At 37.9% G+C, this 19505-nt stretch overlaps 2 protein-coding genes across 4 annotated transcripts in view; one reads left to right on the top strand and one right to left on the bottom strand.

Moving 5' to 3' along the window:
- The window catches only part of LOC134675425 (protein pangolin, isoforms A/H/I/S), a 208223-nt gene extending 190314 nt beyond the window's left edge, over positions 1–17909 (top strand). For 2 of the 3 annotated variants that reach the window (XM_063533679.1, XM_063533681.1), the window contains 4 exons: positions 7199–7400; positions 8029–8194; positions 10134–10203; positions 13077–17909. In XM_063533679.1, coding sequence (XP_063389749.1) covers positions 7199–7400; positions 8029–8194; positions 10134–10203; positions 13077–13446 — 808 coding nt within the window. In that variant the 3' untranslated portion in view covers positions 13447–17909. Of the gene's footprint in view, positions 1–7198; positions 7401–8028; positions 8195–8857; positions 9012–10133; positions 10204–13076 lie in introns of all 3 variants that reach the window. The other variant, XM_063533680.1, reaches the window with a different exon arrangement.
- LOC134675428 (dihydropyrimidinase 1) overlaps positions 1–19505 on the bottom strand; it is a 181309-nt gene that overhangs the window by 81562 nt on the left and 80242 nt on the right. The gene's annotated exons all lie outside the window — the stretch shown is intronic.

Consider the following 19505-nt stretch of genomic DNA (forward strand, 5'->3'; position numbering starts at 1 on the left):
GAAAAAAAGCTTCAAAATTATAACAAATATTTGAAATAATTTATCCGTGACTGCACACTCAATATTTGACAATATGAGATACCTACTAAAATATTTAAAAAATAGTTTTGAAAATATGATGACCGGTGTAATAATTATTTTAAACATCGTCAACAACAAAGTTGTTAATATTTGATGTTAAAGACATTTTACATTAAAAACTAAGCGATCAAACGTAATTACACCTTTCTGTGAAGCACGCGTTCATAATCCGGTTCCGCTGTGCATTGTGTTTGAAATTATAATGACAGAGTTTTAAAACGTTTTGTTATTGCGCAAGCCAATTGTTGCCGACCCCTGCTTAACTAGGGTTGCCCCGTGTGATGTTTTTGAGAGATAAATTGTAAAAAAAAAATATATTAGTTTGTAGACATCGGCTCACGCCTAGGACTAACTCACGGCTAACCTAACCGACGAGATATGATGCTAAAATCTTAATTTACTGATATGCAATGCAAATGTTTAATTGCCTTTACTAAAAAATTAATTTCATTTTTACAAACACTGCAGCGAAGTTGGACTATTTTTGCTGGAGGTAAAAAAAAGTAAGCGCACAACTTTTAAAGCGTCCATTTAAAATTATCACTTTTTAATTAAAAGTATTAACTTTAAAATCAGGTAATCTTCCATCAAAGTAAGCTTGTAGTGCAAAACTTTACATATTACGTCATATTTTTAATTGTTCCCTACTCCAAACCCATTTGTCAACCCTACAACGCGATGGTATCGCGTACATTACACGGCGTCCACCCCTGCGATCAGAGATAAGCAACCGTTTGACAGATGCGTTAAACGTACGCTGTAATTTACGCTACGACATATTTTAAACGGGTAATCACGATTTTAAAGTGAAATTATAAACAATAATAGAATACTTTATTGCGACTTACAAAAAATGTTACAGAATTAAGAAAACGGATAATTTGGTAGGTAACAGCGGTGGACTTATAGCTAAACAGCGATTTCTACCAATCAACTTTCAAATGTTTATATTGTTTGTTCTGTAATGTCACTTATATTTATAAGAGCGCATAATTAAAATCCGAACTGTTCAAAGCAAAGAAAATAATACATTTACCAACATTTAAACAATTGTATTGTTAAGTAGGTACATTAATATTATATGAAATACATAAAAAATTAATGCATAAAAATGATTTTTTATGTATTCTCTGTGACAAGGTATAAGAATATATCGTACCGAATAACAATTGCAGTAATTTAAGATCATTAAAATAAGTTGGAATCTGCAAGAAACAGTGTATTAATTATGGATATTTAAAGCTTCAAAATATGTCAGGAGTGGCAGGCTTATGGTATCATTAAACTTAATGAAATTAGGTATTTAATAACTTGGTAACTATAGGTTGCACTAAATTAGTAAGCAAAGCAATTCATCATGTTAACACATTCACTGCCCCCGACGCACATGTGCGTTCACCGTCATACAAGTTTGTTCCTAGGCCACGCCCCCTGGCAGTGAATAATAAATAAATAAATAAATAAATATTATAGAACATTCTTACACAGATTGACTAAGTCCCACAGTGAGCTCAAGAAGGCTTGTGTTGTGGGTACTCAGACAACGATATATATAATAGACAAATACTTAAATACATAGAAAACACCCATGACTCAGGAACAAATATCTGTATCATCATACAAATAAATGCCCTTACTGGGATTCGAACCCAGGACCATCGGCTTCGCAGGCAGGGTCACTACCCACTAGGCCAGACCGGTCGTCAAAAAATTGTGAATGCGTTAATATAAATAATATAATCAGTTTTCGGTTGTAAAAATAATATAAACACTTTGAACGCTACACCTATCATACGCGGCGCGTCACCACGAACCTTATCGGAATGCATAAAGGTTGATATTGGGCTGTACTCACGCCCATCAGACGACGTCTTTGACGATCAACGGGTTAAAGTTAATTAATTAAAACTCAAACTCCTTTCCATGTCAAGTAAGAGGGAGCTACCTTAACCAAAGTAACACCTACGACATTCACAACAAACTTTTTAATTTCAAGTCCCTGGGTACAGGCGGTGTCAAAAATCGTTTAGGTCGTCAAATAAAAAAACAATAGGTACTTGTATGAAAACAATTAGTCCACTTTTTTTTTAAATCATTTATTTACATACAATATATATACAGTGGCACTAATAAACGAAATTAATAACTATATTGTACTAAGGATGTTGGCGGCATTTCCCCGCTGTATCGTAATGCTGATACGTTGTGCGAGGTAGCCGCCAGCTCTTCGGTCACCAGTTACGTCAACCAGACGCCTCGCGATTTCTGCGAACAACTTATGCGCGCTGTTCACAATTATGTCTTACTTTGAAATTATATCGCATATGCCATGAAAAAAGAAAAAAAAACTAACATTGTAATGGTTTCACAAATGCTCGAAATTGCTGTGCTTAAAGTACATACATACTTGAAAAGGACGTTATTGAGATTCCATTTTAAAGAAGACAATAGAAAATATTGAAAGTTATGTTTTATTTATTTAAAATAATCTTTAATATTTTCTATTGACGTCAAAGATGAACTTACCACGATTAACCTAAGTAAAAAGCTTACCTACCATTTAATAAACAAATAGATCAAATAGCCATATACAGCCCGATTCGGACTTTAAGATACGTCAAATATTACGTCTAGATACGGGATTAGATATGTCACTGTCAAAAGTGACGTTTCTTCAAACAAAAACGTCACTTTTGACAGTGACATATCGTATCTAGACGTAAAATTTTACGTATACGAAGTTCGAATCGGACCGATAATTTCATATTTTAGGGTTATTCGTCGACCGCCATATTGGTAACATCGCCTCGTGATTCATTTCTTTGTTTTTGCTCATTAATGTTGTTTAAAGTGTAATATTGATAGCGTATTATGCAGTAAATTAATGTGGAAGTGTGCAGATAATGAAAAATTAATCATGAAACGCGTTTAACCACCATTCTGGCGTCAACGCCGGGTAGCCCACGAGGGTCCTTGTAAAGTCCAGCTATCACCTTACAAGAGCTCATAACCCTAATACCGAACAACGTCGTGCTCTACGAGCATTTGGTATTTCTACCTCTAACCGTGGCTGGCTAGAGCCCTAGAGGCCATAATTTGATAGTTTTATACCGTACACTGGCTAAAGTTTATTTATTACAAATAATATTAATTCGATCCCACGTGGGATCCACTTTGACGTTGGCGAAATCATCGACAGTATCGATGGAGCCATATTACCCAAAGATTGATTGATTTCATATTTTACATCAGCGATCACCAATAAAATAAAACCCGGCACTTACCACTTCTGTCACCGACAGTCCTCATGTAAATAAGCCGGTGGCAGAGAAATTTAATTAAGATGATATATGACGCCTTCACTTAACGGTACAGTCGGCAACGATGCCATCTCGCGATGACTTACCAAAAACGGTTATCGCAGATCTGTGCGTGCTTTTGTGAGGATGTTCTGGTAAAGTTATGTTTATTTGTTAAATTTCGCACTTGGTGGATAACATTTTCTACTATTTGCGATAGGTTTAATCTCGGTACTAACCGTAATTTCGATTTCGTATTCGATTAACTTGTTTTTGTTTTGGTCATTCGGATTTTTTTATTTTTTACAAATGGCGTATTTGGACTAGCATGGTTTACAGATCTTAATAGAGCCACTAATTATATTTTGTAAAAATATAAACACTCCTTTAAGAACAAATAAGACTCATCAAGATTTCGACCAAGAAAACTCTGCATCGATTTTGATAGCCCACGCAGTGCAAGTGTTATTTATACGTCATAATGTCATATGTTGCCTGCGAAGCCGATGGTCCTGGGTCCGAATCCCAGTAAGGGCATTTATTTGTATGATGATACAGATATTTGTTCCTGAGTCATGGGTGTTTTCTATGTATTTGTATATTATATATATATATCTTTGTCTGAGTACCCACAACACAAGCCTTCTTGAGCTTACTGTGGGACTTAGTCAGTCTGTGTAAGAATGTCCTATAATATTTATTTATTTATTTATATTTATATTATTTTAAAATAACATTTGCAGTGCGTGAGCTATCAAAATCGATGCAGAGTTTTCTTGGTCGAACTCTAGATGAGTCTTATTTGTTACTAACTCTATTAACCACTTGTCTATCTATGATAGTATCCAGACCGAATTTTTAGTCATATTTATTATTTATTTTCTTTTATTTAAAATTTAAATCAGGCAACAAGATCCATATAACAAATACATTACAGACAACACATACACTCAAGGGACCGGACACTTTTTGACGTTATAGAGAGTTTTTGTGCAATATTTATTTAGAGAGAAATTAATATTAAAGTAAACCAACTAGAGCCAAATACCTATGTCGACTTATAGGGAGTGAAACGTTATATGGAGTGACGTTATATGTACACTGTATGTATTTTATATAGGTATTAGCATTTTTAGAAAACGATATTTTCGGTTCTATGTATACGTCAACCGAGGTTTGAACCCACGAATTCAGCCCACCACACATTTAAGGTTAAACGAAGTTTTATGTTAATATTCGAACATTCCCAGCGTTTCTGCCGACCATCCGTCATAATCACCTCCACGCCGCTCGCCTGCGCGGGCGCACGCATTGTGTTTTTTCTTCCATTTTTAAATCCCAACCGACGGAAGGCGTATTTCAGACTTCGAACGCGTTCCTCGAACTAATTTACTGAAAACGTCTATGATAAAGTATCGTTTTAAACCTTAAAAAAGCATATATTGTTAGAAAAAATAAAGCACTTGTGTCCTTCTGTGCTTTATTCTAATTTTAGCTTTACCGCCTTTAAAATAGAGTTTGGTTTTGGGCGGAGAAGGAAGTCGTTTTTCAGCATTCTTTGGTTTTACAATTATTTTTAATAGTTTCGTTGGTTTATTAAACTGTCGCTTAATTATGCTTTTGGAACGAGTTTAGAATTTATATTAAAGTTACGTTGCGTTAAAAATAAATGACTGTAGTCCATAATGGAAATAGATATACTATTTAACTTCATCGAGAATAAAAGATATCAATTATCGAACGCATTTTAAGGGTCACTGCTGTATTCGAACTTCAAGATATTCACAAGAGACGACACGTACTAGATCCATTCTAGATACGTTATAGTTTAGATATCAACTAGTTCTCTTTTGCAGCGCAATTTGGGCAACCAATGTCACTTTTACGTTAGATAGAGTAAGATATCTATTAGATGTGAATTGGATCTCTAAGTCATATCCTGTGGAAATCGTTCAAGAGTATCTCCAGAATCGCGCAAATGTCAAATTTGACAGGTTAGATCTTAAACATATCGTTATCATATCTTGATGATGTCTAAAAGATATCTAATAGATATCTATTTCAAAATCCGAATCGGGCCCTCATATAGATAGATGGATAAATCAAATTAAAACCCATCGTAAAGGTATAAATTAACTGATATTACGCATAACATATCGAGCACACATTTAACCTATCATTGTCACATTTGATAATAGCAAGTCTTTCAAATTGCTTCCTGCCATTGCAGAATAATTCTTACCCTACTTAAAACAAAGTTCACATTCCTCCAGACCTTGTATGTAGTTGCATTCATTATCGACTCCATAAAGTACCTTGAACTTTTTACGCGCAACTGACATACCTTTCTATTATAACATCGTATTTCCATACAACTTTCGTAGTCACTTACGCCGTTTCCAAACTTATTACTACAGACGTAAACATTCCTTCTCAAATTGTCGTATCTCTTTACGATTTCCGTAGTGACATACGACATTTACAAAGTTATCAACGGCAGTCATAAACACGCGTTTTCAAATAGTCGTATCTCCTTACGACTACCATATTACCTTACGACGTTTACAAAGTAGTCAACAGTAGTCATAAACACGCGCTTTCAATCTGACGTATCTTCGTGCGACTCCCATATTAACTTATGACGTTTCCAAAGTTACGTGCGCCGGCCATAAACAACATGCGTTGTCTATTGCGCTCGCGCAGGAAACGCGTCTATTTCCAGCCGGATGTGTTTATTGTCTGTCTGTGTGTCTCGTTAGCATATTGAGCCGGCGCAGTTATGATTGGGTGACGGGTGACAAAAATGGAAATTAAAAGTGACAACAAATTTCCTGGAACATTATGATAATAAATATGTGTTCCTTAAGTTTTCAAGAATTTACAATTGAATCAAAACTTTAGTAGGTAGTAGTTTTTAACTTATAAAATTATATCAAACAACTGAGTCGAGTAGGTATTATAATTTGAACGATCGATATGAATAGCCACTAAGCCCCTGTCTTGGTGACTGTAATGACATATCATATCATATTATCACTTTAGAACTTAAAAATAACGCGGCAGGGTCGCCATGTGGATCGGGAAATAGGGCAGCAAGCAAACAACACAAGTATTGCGAAAATATTGACATTTAAACAGAAAAAAGTTACCTAATTATACTTACACTATTTAGGCTTGATTTCCTCCTACCCTGACATCGGTCGCTGACATCGGTCGTACGAATTAAGCAATAAATCTGCCGCGGATGTCAGTATCGCTGCGCGGTGACCCATAGAGCATCGTAGACTCTACCGACGTCAGTGATCGATGTCAGCGTTGGAGGAAATCAAGCCTTAGAAACATGCACAAAATACACATCTTCTTAGTCGTGCACTCTTGACAGAGTGGTCGTGGTCATGTCTCGTTCGATTTCTGCGCCACCGCAGCTCTTGCGATCCGTCGCCATGTGGCTCTGTTTTTGGTGGAGTGGGAGCAATCGTTGACTGAATTTCCTGCGATGGACTTAATGAGGCCTGTCCATCGTGTTGGGGAGCGGCCATGAGATCTTTTGCCATCGACTCTCCCTTGCACCACCAAGCGTTCCATGGAGTCCTCGTTACGAGTGATGTGACACACACAATACACATAAGAGTGACATTCCATTTCCAACTGCAGCTGCAATAATGTTCATTTTACTATGGAAACACGTCGCTGTCGTTGTCAATTTCCATAGAAAATGAACAGTATTGCAGCTGCAGTTGGAAATGGAATGTCACTTTAACTCCTCACAAATCTTCTATCCATGACGTCACACTAAGATCACATTTTTTTCCTTTCAGGTCACTAGAAAAGGGCAGCGGCAGCAGCGACAAGCCCACGGAGGGTACAGTCAGCAACAACAGCAAAGAGCAGAACAAGAAACCACATATAAAGAAGCCCCTAAACGCATTCATGCTGTACATGAAGGAGATGAGGGCGAAGGTTGTGGCCGAGTGTACTTTGAAGGAATCGGCGGCGATTAACCAGATATTGGGACGACGGGTGAGTTGATAACGGTTCTTGGTTAGATTTCATTTGATTTTGGAACTCGGTGGCACGAATGACTACTTCTCGAAATGGAAATTTGTAAATTTGATCACAGGGTTTTTTAAAAGCGTTTTGGTACTATGTGGAGTTTTTACCGAATCAGAAAAAGATTCAGAAGTTATTACTGAATGAAAATTAAACAAAATAGATCTAATATCTTATGCTAATTATTACATATTTGTCTATAGTTCCTATTTCTTTTATATTGTTCAGCTTTCCTTGTTTTCTATTTAACCCCCGATTATCAAAAAAATGTCAGTTACAAGATTAAGACCCTCTATTTCGGGAGCATAGATTCATTCGGGCCACTGAGTCATGATCTTAATGACTTGACATTCTGTAAAACATAATGGCCAATTTTAAAATTCAATGTTCTTTGTATTGTGTCTTGTTAGGAATATGATTATGGTATCGAATGCCTACGTGTTTTTGTATCACCAGTGCGATGAATAACAAGCATTACTCGGAACGTAATCCGATTCCTAACAAGCGTTAGTCATGGACGCTGAACGCCGTTGAGCGTCCACGATCGACAGTTGTCGGACTCAGTAACATATCAATATCGTGTCGTAATCTAACGCAGTGGCATTCGTTGAGTCGCGAAGAGCAAGCAAAGTACTATGAGAAAGCGAGACAGGAGAGACAGCTCCATATGCAGCTGTACCCGGGTTGGAGCGCGAGGGACAACTACGGTTACGGTTCCAAAAAGAAAAAGCGGAAAAAGGACCGTAGTCCTGCTGAGTTGGGAGGTATTGGACCCTAGGACCCAGACACGCGAGGGGCTGGGATGTTCCGCGCTTGTACACTCGCTTCACCCCCGACCGGGCTCTCTCCGCACACCCACTAACACCCCCGAGAGAGTCCCGTCCCGTAACTAACTACCGGCTTGTATTAACGACGAGTCCGTACCCGTGCCCGTGCCCGTCCTGTCCGTATGTGAGTGTGCGTGTGTGCGTGTTAACTACTGTGTTACTGTGCGGCGGCCCGGAGGTGCCTGTGCTAGAAAAGCGGCTGGAACCGTTGCGGCGAGGCGCGAGACGGCGACGGACCGGCCCGGACCGGACCGGACCGGACCGGCCCGGACCGGACCGGACCGGACCGCGCCGCGCGCCGCCCCGCGCCCCTTAGTGTTGCGTGTTCTGTGTACGTAGTCGTCGAGTGATCGTGTACATGTACACCCTACACCCCTATCGGAAACTATATTGGTTTGTTAGATGTCTAGACGAACCGCGACCGATACCGTCCGCAGAATAGGTTCTGTGAGGAACTAATTGGCCATTTTCATTAGGATCAAAATTGTAGCGGCTTCACGCGGGCTGTTTTTCTAGCACGAGAGTAGGCGCGGTGCTCGGCCCGGGCGAGAACCACCGTCGAAGTGCATTTTCTTTTCTTTCCATATCGCGTCGGTTCAGTGGCATGCGCTGGGCCGCGAGGAGCAAGCCAAGTATTACGAGTTGGCGCGACGCGAGCGCCAGCTGCACATGCAGCTCTATCCCGATTGGTCGTCTAGGGCTAATACGCAAAGGGGCAAGAAGAGGAAGCGAAAACAGGAGACAACCGATGGAGGTACTGCCTTACACTCCGGCCGCCTCCCGTCTGTCCGCGGACGATACACCGCTCCCATCCCGCGGCGGCCGTCTAGCGCACTCCTCATTTACAAACGAGGTCAATTAATGGAGGATTAAGTCGCAGACGCCCGCCGCCTCCCGTCCTCTCCCCCGTGGAGGTCAATCACTTGCTCTTGAACACAATTCGACATAGCATATTGCCGAATGTTGGTTAACGGGGTCCAGGTTGTAGCAATATCAGTATTTTTATATATTATTTATCGCCTTTATTTATTTTTATTACAACGCTATTTTATGAGAACCCTGTTGTAAGTGGCACTCCTTCGAAGGTTGTCCCGGTTTTTGGCTTTCCGATCTGCTCCGAGGTCAGTGATTCGGGGAGCGTGCATGTTTGGCAGTCGAAGGACCATGTGAGCTTTGCAGGGAGTAGTAGAGTACCGATAGTCAGGCTGGGACAGCCTTCCCGACTGGTCTGAAGTGCGCTGCATGCGGCAGGGACGCCCGCCGCTGCGCCCACAGTTGGGCATCCGGCCCAGCCTGCTTGTGTCTGCGGTGTCTATATATAATGATACTGGCCAAATGATTCAATATTTATTTTTGATTCCGGAGAACCTATTCTGCTTAAATTTTGCTTATAAGCGTCATGTTTATTTGTGGTTATTATTTTATTTTCGAACGTAGTTAGCATTTATTTTGGAAGTTCATGCGTGTAGTCTGTTATTTTTAAAACCAATGTTTTTTCCGTTATCCCTTTCGTTTGTCCCGTCCCCTCCCGCATGACAACTAACACGTCTGGGGGTATGGATGCATGCTGCTTTTTTGTAGTTATAGCGTATTAGTTTACATTAAGGCTTGGAATATGATTTCGGGTAACCTTTGATTCGCGAGCGAGTATTTTATCGTTTTCATTGGCCTCCTGATTTGACCGCTGAACCAAAATTTATCTGATGTCATATTTTTATTTTCTAATCTGGACATTTAATTCCATAATGATTGATTTGCAATTATGAATTATTTGATAACTTTGCCATAAATTATATTTTTCCAAGTATCCAGAAATTATTTTGCCGAGTGGATTTTGAAGTGCGCGTTCTAACTGTGTGTCCTAATGTACTTCCAGGAAATAATTTGAAGAAGTGCCGAGCGAGGTACGGCCTCGACCAACAGAACCAGTGGTGCAAACCTTGCAGGTGTGTGTCCTTCTTTCTCATTTTTATTTATTTTCGCTTGACACAGAAAATCTATCAGCCACAACCCAGAGTAATCTGTGGAACTGTTGGCGACAGTTATTTTGATATTGTTTCTATGTGGAAAGACTTGGCTATCTTTCAGTCTAAAGTTTCCCAAGAGAGCCTGGTCGTAACATTTTCGTATTATTTTAAAAACAATTCTAAAAACTTAGTTGTTATTTTTACGAATTTGTTTTTTTATTTTAACCTGTTCAGAGCGAACAGAGCTGAAGACGATGGTGATTCAGAAAATGTGTCTTTTCACAAAGAAATATATAAAAATACCTTAGCGGAACGGAATAGATTTTTTTGAAAGTAGACAAAGAGTTCAGTAGTGGAAATAGGTGTAAGTTCGCCGGCGTCGAAGGGCAATCATTTGTCGAAGAAAAGCTTTCAAAAAAATCTTGACACATTTTCTGAATTGCTCTCGCTTTTTTCTTTGAATTCGTTTACGTTAAGTGTGAGGTTATAAAGTTCCATGTACTGATGAAATTTTTTCTCCACTCATGATTGCCGCTTCCCACGGATTGGATCCGCTGGCACTATTGGTGACGTTTTTCTAATTATTTTGATATATTTTGCTACGATGCGATTTTTATATTACGTTCGCCTCACGCCACTTGACTCGGACTGTTCTCTTTATAATCACCTGACAATCACATAACCTCCCACTTTTTATCATTCTTTGCTTCTCTTGTTTATTTATATTTTGTACAATTTTCTAATCATCACAACCCTTCAATTTTGACTTTTGTTTTAATTTTCTCCTCTTTACAAACGATCTTGTATTCTCACCTTCTTATTCCACTCTCCTCATCTCATTATCATACGTTCTATGTCTGCTATAATTTCTGTTTTCTTTTTGTTTTTATTTATCCATATCTTTTCAAACTAATCTACTTCTTTACCATACCGACTTCATTACCATCTTATGTTTTTCTACTCTATTCATCATCTTCCTTTCGCTTTATTTATCTATTTTTATCCTTAACATTTTAAATTCTACTTCCTTAACAATCTTGATTTTTCCTACTTCCTTGTCGTTATTGACATTTGATGCTCCTTAATCTATTATATCACCTTATATTCTTCTACCTTTCCATTCATATTGAATATCTTCTTCTGCCGTGATCTGTTTCTTCCACTCGATTGTCCCTACTTTCTCCGACCCTCATGATGATCCCGGGGTGTAGCCCCGAGTCGAGTAGCGTGCTGGTGTCGGGCGGGGTGGGGCTAGGGCTGCTGCGACCGGAGCCGGCGGCGCCGCTGGTGGCCGCGAGCCCGCAGGAGCCCACCTACGTCAACCTCTAGTGCCGGCCGAGCGCCGGACGAGCCACGGTCAGTCCAAGGACCAGGTTGAATGTTATGGCCGCTTTGACAATATCATTCGACGTTTTGGAAAGAGATTAGTTGCTCCGATTCAGATGTACAAGTAACGGAAAGTTTAAAGAAGTGGAAATGCACTAGATTTTTTTCACCATATGAAAATGTGAAGATAGTACATTTTTTCTATGTGGCCACATTTGCAATTTTGGTATGTTTCCGTCCGCACATCAGTGAATTTTATAGACAAATTGATATACTTAGTACACGATGTGTATGGTGGTATGGTATACATAGTATTTAGCTATTATTTTATTTATTAATTGTATAATATATTTTGCAAAGAAAACGCATATTTACATAATATATATAGACACCACATAGCGTCTAAAATATGAATAAACAAATGAGAATGATATTTTTAAAATGGCGGTAACCGTATTTGTCGTGAAGTGGAAATGCCGTGAACAGTAGATTCGATTGATGTGTTTTTTTTAGTGGCATGTTATTAATGGTTATAATAATGTACATTTTTGAAGCTTTAATCCATTGACACAAAAACAGCTTTTCATCGAGAAGGATTTTTTGTTTTCTGCTCTTTTTGTCTTTATTATGTTTCTTTAATAACAATGCCGTAAACTTTTACTTGTTTGAGAGTTTTTAAGGTCTGTGTTTCGACGTTGTTTGAATACCTATTGAGTTTTTTTGTAGAATCTTTTGTTGCTTTTAAAGGTCTTCGTGCCTATAAAGAGGGCACATAACTCCTTAATACTCGGCATGTTTTTTTTTTGTTTTATTGTGGCTCTTCTAACATTGTGAGCAGGCATGATTCAAATGTAACAATTTAATGATTTTTTTTGCGTTTTTGTTGTTGTTTTGTAGTGATTTTAAATTGATGTTTCATATTATTAACAGGTATTGATAATGTACAAACCTGTACATTTTGTATTTGTCCTTGGCTATATTTGCTCTCTTTAGTAATATGAAACATATTATCTTGTCTGAATTGTCAGTTTCAATACGGCTTAAGTTGTAATTTTACTTGCTTTTAAACCTAATGAGCATCTTAGAAAAAATGTGTTATAAAAGATATTTTTCATATTTATTGTATGTACATACTTAAGGGTCCACTGAAAATCAGCGTCGTTGCACTAAGTGCTCCGACACATGCTGAGTGGTATCCTCTTTGGGACAACCAATTGCGTAACTATATCACATGCTTGTCATCTACAAATTTTAATAGTGTTGTTTCAAATAAATTATTTTCATTTCATTCATTTCATTTATTTCGTATGACGGACACGTGATTGTAGGTTCGAATAACAAATAGAAATCATGATTTTCACTCACATTTTAAAAAATTTCAATTTTGTCGGACCTAATGATAAAAGCAAGTGTACGCGATTAAGTCCCGATTCATTTTTTTTACAAATGCTCAAACGCAAGCAAAATTATGACTTACCATTCCAAAACAGCCACAAACCTAGTTGTATCGTCACTTAATGTTACAGGCGGAAGAAGAAATGCGTGCGCTACATGGAGGCGCTGGCGGCCGCGTCCGGGACGATGGGGGTCGGGGGACCCCCCGCGACCCCGCAGTCGCCCTGCTCCGATGAGGACGTGAAGCTCGAGGAGCTGTCCGACGCGTCGGACGACGACGGCGACGCCGACACGCCGCTGTCGGCGTCCAGCCCCGGCGGGCTGTCGGCGCTATCGTCGCTCGCGTCGCCCGCCTCCGACCCGCCGCCGCCGCCGCGCAACCCCGTCGGGACCAACCCGCGCGACGCCAACAACCCGCTGTCCGTCGGCCAGCTCACCAGCCAGTCCTGGCCGCGCGCGGCGCAGGCGCGGCCCTCGCACGAGGTCATCTCCGTCTCATAGTGCCAGTGTCGAACCGGCGCAACCCGGTGCTCTGTCTTAACCTCCGGACGATCCTCGCGGCGGGGTTAAAAATGTTAAAATAACACGGAGACATTAAAGTTTTTAGTGAACGGTGGCGCCATCTCGTAATGAGAACTCGTATCGTCGGCCCGCGCCATCTGGCGGCCGCGCCCCGAAACGGTTCGTGTCGGTTGTGATAACTAAACAAGTAGGTACCCCGTATACTGATCCTTCGATGGACTTTTACCGTTCGCGGATTTTTATGACGTGAACGAATACCGGCATTTCGTGTGCTTTATTTTCGAGAGGCCTAATTGCGAATTCATCTTTTTTTACCAGATGCTCGGTATTCGTTTATGTCGGTCCGTATATAAATGTACAATTGACATTTCAAATTGACCTTGAGTTTATGACTCTAAACATTTAATTATAATACGTCATATGTTGTCATTTCCATTTTTTTCATAAATTTAAAGTCGCTTTGATCTCAATTTGAGCCCCAATCGAGTCATTTAGCATTTTGTATGACGGCACCCACATATTTATTTTTCAAATTTCTTCTTCCATACAATTTTGGGGTTTTCAGTTCCCATTGTTTCACTTCTAAAGCATTCAAGTTATCTGTTGTTATTTTAAAACCCTAATATTGTATCTATCTTAACTAGTCGCATGTCAAATGTGCCATTTACACCTGTTTTTAATTTTGGATTTGAATTATAAAAATGTGGGGCATATCACTAAAGTACATGGCATTGTAAATTACAATTTGTAATCATCAATAATTTAAGTTTCCTTATATTTGATCTGTTGACATGTAAACTGGCTGCATTGTTACTGTATGACTATTTTTCAAAATAAACTAGTTAGATTATAACGCCATCTATATCGCCGGAACATAAACAACCTTTTTTCACAGTGATCTTAAAATTCTAGACCGTTTTTAAGTCGAATGCAGCGGGTTTAAATGTCACAGATTGAAAACGCACAATTATTACCATAACTTTTTAGTTCACTTGTTCCGTTCATCGTACTTATTTGTAACAATATCCATAATTATTAACTGAGATTAAACAGTGAAATATAATGTTATGGTAGTATTTGCTATGGAAAGTACTTCTAACACTGTCACATACATTGCTCTCTTATGGACATTTCATTTTAACATCTTGTTAACGGATTCAACTCAATATTTACTTCATACTATCTTACATATGATTTCGTGTATTTTTCTAATTATGTTTCAACTAATTGCTTGATATAGTGAAATTCAAATAGAAAAATACGCCTGGGAAATGTCAGGAATGCAGGCGCGAGCCACAAACCTTTTTTTAGGTTCTTTAAGTTATTTCGAGTTGAATTTTTTAATTAAGTTTTTTCCTTAATGTTTCATCGGACGGCCTGCACCGATATGGTTCCATGTAGCGTAGTTTTATTAAGATATAGTTTTAAACAGAATAATTTCCCTTTGTAGCATGTTTTTGTAAAAAGTTAAATGTAAGATGACACAAAGGGAAAAAGTGTTTTTTTCCGTTGTGCGGAACATGTTAGACTGTCGTAGGTTAGTTTAGGCACGTTGTATGAGTGAATTTGTAAATCGGGATTTGGACCGAGTGCTCTTTAATATAAGGTCGCATTTACAATGGAATTTTTTAAGTTGCATGTGTTTTATTTTATCCTCATAGGATTTTGACTTTTCTCAAAGATATATCAAGCATGTGTTTCGATCATGAAATTCGATTTTGCATGCATTTATTTTTTAAATTAAATAAGTCTTATAAAAATACGACTTATCCTCATTTCTTAATGATTTTACGTTTATTATGATGTGTTAAAGAGCATTTGGGTACAATTTAAACCACTGTATATGTGTAAGTACATATATGATGTAAAAATATAAAATATAGGTTTAATATAACTGTGTCATATTAGAAATAAGTGTACTATGCTACTTATGTATACATTATTACAATATAAAAAGTTTAAAGAAAAATATTAGCGGAATACTGACTTGAAACAAAAAAATGTATAATGAAAAAATTTAACAGGATAGATTGTAATTTTCATATTACAATTTTTACATTACCTGGGATTATAATAAAGAAACAGAGTGTATAGGACTCGAGTTTGTAAATAAATTTGTAATTCATGAATATTAGATTTTTTTCGGTTAAAAAAATATTGCATTTATATTATTATTAAAATACCCTCGGAATGTTCTCGGATGGTTTGTTTTATCCAACGGTTCTTTTTGTTAATTACTTTTTATTGTTATTATTAAGATTTTTAACGTTGTTAACTGCAAAACAAGCCCTATTAATGAATAATACTTGATTACACCACTTTAAAAACTATTATGAGCCCCGTTGATTAAAACAATTGACTACCTTGATCAATGATTTATAACTTTGACAAAATCTTGATCATTTTAAGCATTTATAAGGTTTTTGACCCGCATCTTTGCATAGGAAATTAATGTGCAATACTGAACATGGGTACTGTATAATAAAACAAAATCTTTAATAAGATTTTTTTGTAAATTTATATTTTAAGGTACTTTGAATTTTACTATTATGGAATTTATTTTCGTTTTGAGCAAAAGTATGATTTGATTTATTTTTCGACGGTATTATAAAGAAAGTGCCAAAACCATCTAGAACTGAATTTTGCCAGGGAAACAAAATGGAATATAATAACTATGTAATTTACTATATGTCTGTGCCAAATTGATAATGAAACTGAACCGATACTTACATTAATATGGATTATTGGATAAATAAGTCCTTGTACTTAAGCTAATTTTGTTTTACAATGGCTTATCTTTTTTAATGGCATATGCTTAAAAGTTTTTTGCATGTATTAAATCGTAAATGGACATTCAAGGAGACAAAAAGCTAAGCAGGAAACAGGTAGTATCACTCCTCAGACTTCGTTCCGGGCACATTCCATCAAACAAATTCAAGCACCTGATGAAACTAGCGGCTTCACCAAATTGCCAAGAGTGCGATAAAATAGAAGATGTTCACCATGTGTTGATGGAATGTGTCCGTAATGAGGCGCTGAGGAGTGACATGACATTTATAAAAACCACCAACATAGGTAGTTGCAACATCGTCCTGGCATCGCCACTATCAGACGAGGCCAGGTTGATGTGCAAACTATATTTAAATGTGATGTAGTGGTGTAGGTAATACTTCACTACTACATCATTATTATTATTAGATCTCATTACGGGGGTGACATTGTCACTGCGTGACAAAACCCCTTAAAAAAAAAGATAAAAAAAAAGACATTCAAGGAAAAATAAATATGAGATAAATATTTCCAGTTCAATTATTAATGTATTGTTGTTAAAAGTAGGTTCTGAATTACCTTTTTTAATTACTAGGCAACGAATTGGTGACATGGACTTTTTTATCCAAACGATCATACAAGCCAACCTACATCGATGTACGTTTTAGTATTGTCAGGCGTGGCTCACTCCGCGATTTCGTCGCGTCGCTACAAGTACATGCGGCCACACCAATTTTGGTGTCTAGCAGTTGTAGTTGCCGGGCACTGCTTCGGGACGGATGCCTGCTCGCGCTTGCGCCACCTTGCGGTCATATCTGTCGCGTTTTGTTTGAGATTGTACCTAGTACTATTATTTATTCTGTGGTATTGTATGCGTTCATTCCATAGAAAAAAAATAGAGCCATTAAAAAAAAATTGAAGCATAGTTGTACAACCAAACATACAAGGAATTTTAAGAGTGTGGCATGATGTGAGTAAAGTCCGTTTTAGCTCATTTTGCACCGATTTTAACAGAATAAAGTGATAGAGATATTTTAATAGAAATTTGACATTTATATTGCCATACTTTGTCATTGAAAATGCAATACCGCTAGCTTAGTCCAACACTAGTATCTACAGTATAGGTATTTTTTTTGTCACTTCTAGTGGAAATATCAAGTACTTTAAATAAAAAAAGTCTCACATGTAATGTTATCTTCACTGTGCTTTTGTACGTAAATTTAGGGGGCGCCATAAGCGTAAGCATAAGAAGTGCATATACTTGGAAACATTTTACCTATGCCGCTGTGGCCCGGTGGCCGAATGGCAGACACCTGCCGCGATAGCAGAGGACGCTGGTTCGATTCCAGCCTGGGGCACTGGAGGCCTTGGTCGCTTTTTCTTAGTATATGACATTTCAGTTTAGTTTCAGTTTAGTTTAGTTTTAGTTTATTTGAGCTAAAATTTAAATAATTGCCATTGAAAATACTAAAATCTGCATCGATCGGTAACTCCGATACCTCGGTTATGTTGATAGGTGTTATAGATTGTTTTTATTGTTAAGCGGATAATGTAAAGACGGATACGCAATATTTTTTTGTAGAAATTGTCAAATTAGAAGCGAGGTTAGGTCTGGCCCGTGTCTTGTGTTCAGTTGAACGAATATTATTTTAATAAACAACGTAAAAATTGTACTTGACTATTTTATTTTTGGACCTTTTTAACCTAATTATCCATAGTATGTATTTATAGTTTTTACTTGAACACTCCGAATTTAGAAGAGTTTAGTTATTGAAATTGACAACAGATGGCGTTAGTAGTATTACTTATGAGGGTTAATGCCGCCATCAATCCTTTTAACTTGTCCCGCCGCCAACAACCCCTTCTAACATGTATCTGTATGAAATGACATTTTATGTGTAATATTTATTGATATTATTTTATACTATCGATATATCCCTTTAAGTGGCGGTCAGCCCGTAAATGGTTTGGTCGAAAAGCAGTAAACTGGCGGCCCACCACTCACGGGTCGATGCGAAAACCAGTAAACTGTCGGCTGTGAGTGGCTAATAAGGTGTTACCGTTATTGTAGCGCCCAAAATTAAGCAGCGAGTTAGACAAGGATAACATAGAGTACATAGCATGGTCTCGGTCGTTTCCCGTGCCCCGCCTTATAGACCTGAGGCGGCCAACAGAGGGGTTTTAGTGGGTAAACCTGAGATCTCATTAGCCCACAACAGGGAGTCCCACATAACCATGCCGGCCCGTCCCCGTGCCGGGTGGTATGCGTAAAGCATTTCCCCTCTTTAAAAAAAGGTACCGTAAGAAACACTTTAAACACTTTGCATAAAATTTGGTGGTTGAAATTTGTTCCAGGTACTTTAAAATTGTAAATACACAATTTAGAGTTGGGGAATTCCGAAAATCACCCATATTTCCATCATAAATATCATAATAGAAATCTATTCTTGCAATCAACGCAATACACCTTAAATAAAATATATGGGGTTGTTATAGGACAAAAAACACTTTCAAGAGATTACATTGTTTATTTTGTGACAATGCATAATAGAGATACATTTAGAAAATAAATGTAAAAATGTTTAAAATGCCGTAAAATTGTGATGCCGTTTGCAAGACTAGGTTAGAGTCGTTAAAAAGTCCAATTTGTTTGGTAATATTTATAATTATTTATAGTCTACCATTTTTTATTGGATTATTTACACTAGTCAGACCCTGGTAGCATCTGGTTTGGTGATCTGTTGTGTCGACCTTACAGCCAACTCACAAATTCAGACGACCAGAAAAGTGAAATTAATCAATTCTATATAGTAGGCAAGGTACTTATTCAAATACTTTGGCGTATTCCTTAAGCTTGCATACAAGTAACATGAGTAACTATAGTAGGGTCAGTAAGGTCATTTAGCATGCACTTTAGTCTCAGGCGATGCCGCTTGGCACGATTGTTCCTTAGGTCAAACAAAGTTGATCTGGCCCGGTAGACAGGAGATCGTACCATGCAGACCCCCCAAAAAGGGGGGGTGAAAGGGTCGACTCCCCAGGTCCAATCTATGCTATATTCCTTCCTATTCTTAGCAACTAGGTCAAGTTATATATCATTTTCGTATAAATTAGGGACGAGGAATTCATTTTTGAAAGAATTATTATGCCTTTCTATACAAAAAAAAATATTTTCGTATAAAACATGAAAATGTTATGTAATTTTTTGTGACAATTTTGGATGGTACAATCACAGTGTGACGATTTGCACTAAATAAAAAATTGGACGA

This window comes from Cydia fagiglandana, chromosome 22, assembly GCF_963556715.1.
Source record: "Cydia fagiglandana chromosome 22, ilCydFagi1.1, whole genome shotgun sequence".
Lineage (NCBI taxonomy): Eukaryota > Metazoa > Arthropoda > Insecta > Lepidoptera > Tortricidae > Cydia > Cydia fagiglandana.